Source organism: Ornithodoros turicata, chromosome 7 (genome assembly GCF_037126465.1).
Source record: "Ornithodoros turicata isolate Travis chromosome 7, ASM3712646v1, whole genome shotgun sequence".
In the NCBI taxonomy this organism is placed as follows: domain Eukaryota; kingdom Metazoa; phylum Arthropoda; class Arachnida; order Ixodida; family Argasidae; genus Ornithodoros; species Ornithodoros turicata.
The window spans coordinates 22,226,915-22,235,839 of NC_088207.1; the positions used below are offsets into that span (position 1 = coordinate 22,226,915).

Here is an 8,925-nt window from a genome sequence, read left to right on the forward strand (position 1 = left end):
TGCATATGTCTCCCTTTAGTCGTCCACACTAATTGTCGTGTTCTCGTCTGTAGCAGCCGATTCTAGTTTTCTGAAAAGTATGTCTCCATTTTCTCTTTTCAGTTTCAAACATATTCGCGAGGATTAATTAAAAAAGAAAGAGACTCTGCGGAGAGAGAGGATCTGACAGTATTCCGGGTAGGAGTTTTAATGCTACTTGGGGGCTGTTCTCATCCACGGTTTGCGCGACTCACATGAGTCGGTAGCTAAACTCTTTGTCATGTGGTTCGGTGTCAGATTGCAAATGATATTTTTCGGCACAACATATCCCATAGCAGACGACAAGAAGACACGCATTCCAAAGCAAAGTCGATATTCCGGCACGGATATTTCAGCAACTTGTTTTGTTCGTTGTCTTCCACTAGAATGTTCCTGGGGATGACAGGAAACGCGCGCTGTATCACAATGTGTGATAGTTTGGATATACGGTTAGATGCACTTCTATACGGCGTCCTCGAGATAGTTGCAAAAAAAACGGTCTCGTCCTGGTATTCCGGGCTCCACATTTAGAAATTCCGAAATCCCAGAATTATAAAAATTGCTTTGGATTCCGAACCTTACACGGAAGGACCGACTGGAGGCGAATGTTGCACGGTATCGTGTCTTCCCCACATGATTTTCCCAAGTCCCCCCTCTCAGCAGGATTGCCCACCGGTTGAGAACCCCTGTGCTAAATGAGGTGTCAGTGTGAGTCCCCTCCATATATTTTTTCCTTTGTTCTGGCTGGTAAGGTGCTACAATAACTTGCACCAGTATAATGAACGTGTAGCTGCCTCGTAAGGGTGCGAACATTCTTCGACCTGCACGCGCTCCCGAATCACTCGCCCCTTCCAGGGGCGTTCATGTTTATTCACTGGAGTGAATAAACATAAACGCAGAACATAAAACAGAAGTGAAAATCGAATGGAGCGAATATGTCGTCACGTAGCTGGCTCGAAGACGTACGAAAATTGGCTCAGATCCGCCCGCTCTGTGCTTAGACATTCGCTCAGAGTCACCTCCGGGGCAGCTCGCTTCGCTCGGACCTTGGAAGGCGAGCTCGCAGATCCTTCCCTCAATTCCTGAGCTAGTTTGAAATCGTTTTCGTCCAGACCGTCTAAGCCGACGTACCACCCAAACGAGGTTATGGAATTTCTGAAGAGCTCACATTTTGCCCCTGGAGCAAACAATGTAAAAATCACTGGGAATGAAACATGTCGAACGATTTACGTGACACGGGCTTTCATACAGCGTTTGCCCCAGCCCGCTCCTGCACCAAATATAATAATCATTATAATAATTCGGGGCGTTATGTCGCGAGAGAACTGTGATCATGAACGATGCCACAGTGGTCGGGTCTGTGGATTAATTTTGCCCACCTGAGGGTTCTTTCCCTTCTTCTCTTTCTAACTGCTGTGGCGCACAGCCAAAAGCAATAGGCCACGGGTCAATGTGTCGGTGCAAGGGAGGGTCTGGGACGTACTGGCCATGGGAGGTACCTGGGTTCGAGTCCCGGTGCCGGCTGTGCTGTCTGTTTTTTTTTTTCTGGGCTTTCCTCAGACGCTTTCAGACATATGTCGGTATAGTTCCCTTAGAAGTCGGCCCAGGACGCGTCAGTCGCGACGTTGTCCACCTCTGTGAGACCGACAACGGCAAGCCCTTTCACTAGCGCCACCACCGGAGGATGAGGGGTCGAGGTTGAAGACTAAAAGCGATGTGATGACGAGATGAATGCTACTACAGCATGGCCAACAGCTGATGGGGCCGAAGAGTACGCGGTTCCACCAAAAGATAAGGATGAAAGGAGGGACCAAAAAGATAGAGGATATAAGGATAATGGAACAGATAAGGTACAGAGAGGGATGGTCAAAAGAGTGGAGACGGGTGGACCAATAAGTGATCGGTCCCGTCGTCGTCTTCCTCATACTACGTACAACATGGGATATGGAACATGAAATGATGGACAAATAAAAATAAGAAGCAATAAAAATCAGACAAACTGACAGAAGTGAAACCTTGCCAACAACACTCGTAAGGTTACCTATTCCTCTTGGAAGCGTTGGAACTGGCGAAAGCATAAACAAACGTTATGCCGTTCGTTTGATCTTTTTACAACCTTGTAGCTAGCAGCCGACGCACATAAATAGACGTAGATCACATACCGTGAAAACCACCATCCGAAACGTTCTGCCCTGCACCCCCCACCCCCGGAAAAAATCCTAGCTGCGCCCATGCATATGAGGGAACAAACATTGCAACATCTTTAGACACAGGCAAAGAGACGTCTACGGTAAGGTGTCGCCTAGAGGAGGGTACGGTAGCGGAACAGCAGCGGCATAGTATTTACGGTACTTTTATTAGGTATCGGTATCGCGTTACCTTTTCTACTTTGTAGCGACGCTAGTATTGCGCTACATTCTTGTGGAGGAGCCGGTGTGCGGTATTCCGTTACTTCGTTTACATAGCTGGTACAACACTGGTTGTGATATCAAACCTCTCAGGCAGAGCGTTCAAAAAAAAAAAAAAAATTCCCGAAGTTACTCATTTTTTACCCTTACCCTTGTTATGACCCTGCATGTGGTCAGTAGCCATTGTCCACGGAGCAGTAGTAGTTGTTTCTCTTGTGCGGCGCGCTTGCTTATTGGCTTCCGTCCGGAAGCTTAATTTTGATCTATTATACGACCCCCCAGTGGCGTAGCCGAAATTGTAGCTTCGGTAGTGGATTTGCGAGGGGGAAAAAGAGGGCAAATCCTCTCCTCCGTGTAACGTTCCCGTTGAGCTCCTCCCGAAATACTTTTTCTGGCTACGCTAGAGGGCATCTTAAATGGGAATACAAATACACTAGTCTCAGGCGAAAAAAAAGTAGCGCGTCTATCACCTTCTATGTGTACTGCTTCTGTATACTCTTTTACTCTGCGAACAAATACAGCAGCGCCTTCTATACGATGCCCACAGCATAGTGGTGTGAAGCGACGGCTACCCAGCTTCTCCGCGAAAAACGAAGAAAAAATAGGCTGGCAGAACGTAACACGCGTCAAACCAAATCACTGAACGAAGGTCAAAAACTGCAGAACAGATATGCTCCAAATTCCACTGCGCATAGTCCTTCTGACTAGGAAACTAAGGTCGAAACAAACTCTCAAACTTTCTTCCTCATAGGCTCAGCATAAGACTTCTAGGAATCCCATAAACAGGCATACAGAACGAACCGGGAGTAAGCAAACGAAAAACAAACCAATGCCACTTCGCTAAAAACGCCTATCTCTATGCAAACTCTCGCTCAAAACGTAACGCGTCGCCATTTCCCATAAAACGTTATTCTACTAATTCTAATTACTTTCACTGCAAATATGCTTGAAATAAAAAAAAAAAAACGGAGAAGTCGACCGGGCCTGGTACAGCGTGAAATCACCCTGCCACACTTTCGATCACTTGTAGCACGCTTTAATGATAAACATGAACGATTCCAATATGCCTTTATCATAGCGATCCCGAGACATCACAAGACTGGTGCGTCAGCGTGAAGGATACCGTGGTCATGCACCAGAACTGGTCTGGTCTTCATAGCTGCTGGGCGTTGCCCTACGGAATTAAGGATAGCGGTCAGGAACAAGTACCGCAAACATGTGCGTTATTGTATGCCAGTACTGCCAGGTTTTATGGTACACTACATTAGGCGCCAAAGTATACGCGACGAACACTCCATGCACACTGCTAGACGCCCCTGCGGTCTGAACTGGGTTCTGAGCAGCAGTGCAGTAAAGAGCGTTACATGGGCTTCAAGTGAAACATGAAATCACGTACGGGTTATTTGGGTCTTCTCTATCCGCATAGAAGGCAGACTCGAGTTCACCCGCGGGACCAACGCTGAACAGCTCACTATTGTTAACTTGCACCGTTGAAGTCAGTCCTGTCGTTGCCGAGGTTGCTTCGGAGACTCCCGAGAGGAACCCGATAATGAAAGTAGCAATCAGCAGCACGCCGAGGACTATGCCACCACAGGCGCATAGGCGGACAGTGCTACTCCATTCGTTGTCGACGTCGCAGCAGAAACAGTCCAGCATGCCCTGATCTCGCGTAATAACTATTTTAGTCGTCGGGCTGAGCTTGCTGCGTTGTGGCTGCTGGTTCGTGGCAGGTTGTGGGCTCCCTACTGCTCCTGGCGCTATGAGAGGACCCATATTCACGGGGGGTGCAGGTTCCGATGGTATGGTATCGACTGGCTGAAGGGAGCTGAGAATGCCGCCAGGGTCCCGCGGCCCGGTTGGCATGGAGGGTGCCGGGAACTAGTGGTGGAAAAATAGTGTCCGATTAACGACGCAAAAGCACAAGTAACTGCTCGATCGTCGTGAAGTCACTTTCCCAGCATCCATGTACTGTACGCTATCGCTACAAAATTATGCTAAAGGCGACCATGTGTCATCTTGCTCCGGGAAGATGTAATTGCAGGTAATATGTATGATTTGATTACTTGACGTTGGGTCTCACTTCTCTACATCGATTCCTCTCATGGCAAATATAGCTAAGAGCGCCCTTCGAATTACAAAATTAAGCATTGGAGAGGCAAAAGCAATGGCTTGGTAGGAAAGCCCAAAGGGAACGTTCAGTCTCTTACTGCAACTTGTGTGCAATAATATTATGTAATAATTCGGTAACGCTCCGCATAGTGAGTAGCTAGAGCATCAGAGTCCCATATTCACGCGGGATGCAGGTTCCGATGGGATGGTATCGACTGGCTGAAGTGAGCTGAGAATCCCGCCAGGGTCCCGCGGTCCAGTTGGCATGGAGGGTGCCGGGAACTAGTGGTGGAAAAATCATATCCGACTAATAACGCTAAAGGACATGTAAATGCTCGAGTGTCGTGAAGTCACTTATGTTAAATGATGCTAAAGGCAACCATGATACATCTTGCTCTGGGAAGATGTAATTGCAGGTAATATGTATATGATTTGATTACTCAACGTTAGGTCTTACTTCCCTACAACGGTTCCTAAGAGCGTCCTTCATATAAAATGAAGCACTGGAGAGGCAAAAGAAATAACTTGGTAGGAACGCCCAAATGGAACGTTCAGTGTCTTACTGCAACTTGTGTGCAATAATATGATGTAATAATTCGGTAACACTCCGCCTAGTAAGTCGGTAGAGTATCGGAGCGCCTTTCAAATTTCTGAACTTCACATACAGCGTGCAATTTCACATTTTGTTGGGAGGGCGGGCTTCAAATATGCCGCTAGTAGAACACAGTATGTTTCGTTGTTCACTGCGTGTGCCGGAGGCATTCGATGTTCAATAGCTGTAGTCTGATGACCTCCACCGAAAGGGATTCGATAGCTACGGCAGCTACGGAGTGCGAGGGTTACAAAGCCGTGGCGAGTGGTGGCGTTTGTGTTGTCTCCTGCACTTGCTGCAGCGATATGCATGCAACAGCATAATGTGCCTTCATGCCATATGCCATGTGCGGAGGTAACAAAACACAATATAGGGTGTAGAAGACCTGCACTACCAAACGCAGCAAGGATATTTAGTACGAGATAAGAGTTCGGAATTTTAATTAAAGTTGTAAGGTTGGAGATGTTCCTCTCTACATAAGTCCAGATCCGGATGGAATGACACGGAGGGCGCTAGCTGGCAGACTTCGTTGGTATCCAAGGGCCGCCACACCACTCCTCCTCTGAGACGCGGAGCAGCGATAACAGTGGAGACTACCGCGTCTTACCCGCCGAAGGCGAGCGAGGATAAACCAGGATGAGGTGCTCCGAAGACGTACACAACGAGACATTTGTTGGTGACACGTTACGTGCGGAAAGTAGCGGAAGAACAATGCTGGTACGTGACGAGATGTACCAGAGATCTGCGGCGAAGTAGTGGAGGACGCTGTCGAAGCCAATCCCTCGGGTACCGCAACCGCCACGGCAGCAACGACTCCTACGGTCCTAGGGAGTGTGCGGCTGCGTTAACTGTGATAATGTTGGAAAAATCGCGCCGTGGCGTACCACAGCCGGTAGGCGAGCGCGAGTCTGATATTACGGCCAGCAGGAGAGGGGCGTATAATACGGGCATGTCTGATCCATGAATGCAGTGCTCACGGAGTAGGGGTGTCGCCTGTGTGCCGACGAGATGCTTGGTGCAGCAGTCGTCTTGCCGAGTTCAAGAAACCGTCGAAAAATGTGCCCAGGTCGAGGAGTGTGGATATGCGGGTTGAAGCCTGTCGAGCACTAAGACAGGCCCAGCTACGGTACCGAGACGGGTACGAGCGACAAGTTCGAACGGTTGTCGCAGTTAATGACTGTCGGGTCGTCGCGCTGGCGTAGGGCGTCGTTAAGCTGGATGTCTTTGAGAGTTCGATGCTATTGAAGCTGGTATGAAACTTGGTATTGCGCTGATAGAAGGCTGAATTGTTCACCGAATTGAGGTGTTCGTTGTTAGAGTCACCAAATGTTGAGATGTTCCTTTACAAGAGTTCTATCGGCAACGTCCTATGGGGAACCCACGGACTGAGAAGCTCCTGAGCACATCCGGCCTTCCGGGACATATCATCGCCGATCAGGATTCATGTAGAGGAGCAACATCTTTTCTGGAAGGTTGAGGTTTTAACGCTTATGCACTGTGTATTATGTGTTGAAAATAACTCAGTACCTTACTACACCCTCACGTTACCTCTTCGAACCATCTTACCTGCTGCCTGCTAATTTCCGTTGGGACGTCGTCGTCGACTGGAGGCTTGACATTGGCGGCGAAGGATAACCGCCGCTTTACACGATTTCCGCCTACGCTCTGCAGTATGCTCTTCATCGTTGAGAGCTCCCTTCAAATTCGACCGATGAGACGATAAGGCGCACACAGGCATGCGAGATGCCGTCGAATCACGGCGCGAGCTTCTTCTTCTTCTTCTTCTACCTCAGACGCCGGCCTTTATCCAGCAAGGTAGATTGGCCAAGGCCAAGCTATTAGTTACTAGCTATGATTGATGAGGATGATGAATTTGTGTCAGCAGAGGACAGAGATCGATGGTATACAAGGAAAATATTCTATGGACGTTACGGAGACTATGCTACATAGAAGCGGTGAGAGCGACTGATAAATAATGTGATGCAAGATGCTGCGGACCGATTCCACCTTCCCGTGTGAACTGCCCCAAATGATAATAGTGATATTAGTGTAAAAGGAACACCTATCTTGGAGACAGGTACTGCTAGGCAGCTTTGACAGAGACGATCAAAAATGCGCCGCTGTAGGGGGAAATATTCCACTGTTTTGGTCTGCCCGCAGTGGGAGTACGTTCGGAATTGGCAAGACCCTGCACGATGCAAGCGGAAATTAAGTGAAGGTGCAATGTACTCAAGACGCGTCAGGCACACCGCTGTCCGTCGGGAATTACAGCAATCCAGCTGCGGAAGGGCATATCACCGTACACCGGGCGAGGATTACGATGCCAACATAACGCCAGGAACCGTCGATATCTGGCTCGAGTGATATCATCAAGTATAGGCAAGATCCCAATGATCTGTCCAGACAGGGATATCTTGGCCATTGAGACAGGGAACTCTTGGCCAAGCTGTTCGGTGTCTCATTGAGTGAAAGCCCACGGTGTCGGGGCACCCATGTGAATGCAATGTCGGATATGTGGCTGGGTACGGGGGACAAAAAGGTACGTGATGGAGCTTGATGACGTGATGACGGCTTGGGCACGCTTTTGTTCATCAAGCGAGCTCGGTAGGAGTGTGGCCATCGCGGAACCGCCGTTCATAGCGAAATGCCCATCGTCCGCTTTCGGGTCCTGCGTTCTGCGACTGAGGACGTCTATTCCCTCGCCCTCCAACATGCCGTCTCATCCCCCTCCCATGTGGACCCTCGCTACTCCTCCCGTGTACTCCAGCATCCCTGGCGCCTTCAAAAAAGGCGAGACCACCCTCCAGTCGCTTTGCTCCAAGTCGTGCTGGAACACCTTAATAACGTGCACTCCCGAAGAATAGTGGTCTACACGGACGCGTCGGTCCCCGCGGGCGCCTCAACTCTAGCCGTTGTTGCGCCTTCAGAAAATTACGAACTAGCGCTCAAGCTTCCTCACGAGACATCCTCCACCGAAGCAGAGCTCGCCGCCATCAATGAAGCCCTGAAACTTATATCAACGAGGCCCCCAAAAAACTGGACTGTGCTTACGGACAGCAAGGCGGCGCTGCAAATATTATGTTCTCCTTGCTCCAAGATCGTCACAGACATCTGCTCCCTAGCCCTCACGACATACAGCCGTCTCACCGCATCCGGCCACAGCGTGTGGCTTCAATGGGTCCCCAGCCACATCGGCCTGCCGGGAAATACCCGCGTTGACGCTGCGGCGAGAGGCGCGCACGGGGCAGTTGCCACCACAATGACCACCACCATTCCTCTCACTTGATCGGCCTGCCTGATAGAGATCCGCCGCCAGACGTCTCGCAGCACCCTCGCGTTTAGCTCAAACGCTGTAGCGGCAAACACGTTCCTCCACTCCATCGACCCGAGGATGGAACTCACCCTCTCCCAGCGGCTGTCGCGACAGGAGGAGTCGATCCTCCGTCGCCTACGCCTCGATGTTGCCCTGACCCCGCGGCTCCTCTCTAAGATGGATAGACGGACGTCCCCGATGTGTCCCTGCTGTGCTGCAGTCGCCGACATACGCCATCTATTGTTGCACTGCAAGCGGTACGCCGGCCCCCGAGCCGTCCTCGCCATTCTCACTTCCCTAGGCCACAGGGAACTTTCCCTGGTGACGCTGCTGGGACCTGTCCGGCACTCCAGACAGTGGGCAGTCACCCGAGCCCTCCTGTGTTACCTGAAGGACACTGGGCTGCTCAGCAGCCTTTGAGCCTTGAGCCACCCAATCAGCCACCCCACCTTGAGAGCCTTTGAGCCACCCCATCGTCCCCGGCC

General features: G+C 50.3%; 1 protein-coding gene and 1 long non-coding RNA gene across 2 annotated transcripts in view; one reads left to right on the plus strand and one right to left on the minus strand.

Moving 5' to 3' along the window:
• Positions 1-8,925, plus strand: part of LOC135400336 (uncharacterized) — an 82,689-nt gene that overhangs the window by 14,619 nt on the left and 59,145 nt on the right. The window lies entirely within an intron of this gene.
• Positions 3,447-6,887, minus strand: LOC135399681 (uncharacterized). The gene is made up of 3 exons (XM_064631415.1): positions 6,694-6,887; positions 3,823-4,304; positions 3,447-3,600 (listed from the first exon to the last, which is right to left on the minus strand). Exons 1-3 carry the CDS (start codon positions 6,808-6,810, stop codon positions 3,555-3,557), a joined length of 645 nt encoding a protein of 214 aa, XP_064487485.1. The 5' UTR covers positions 6,811-6,887; the 3' UTR covers positions 3,447-3,554.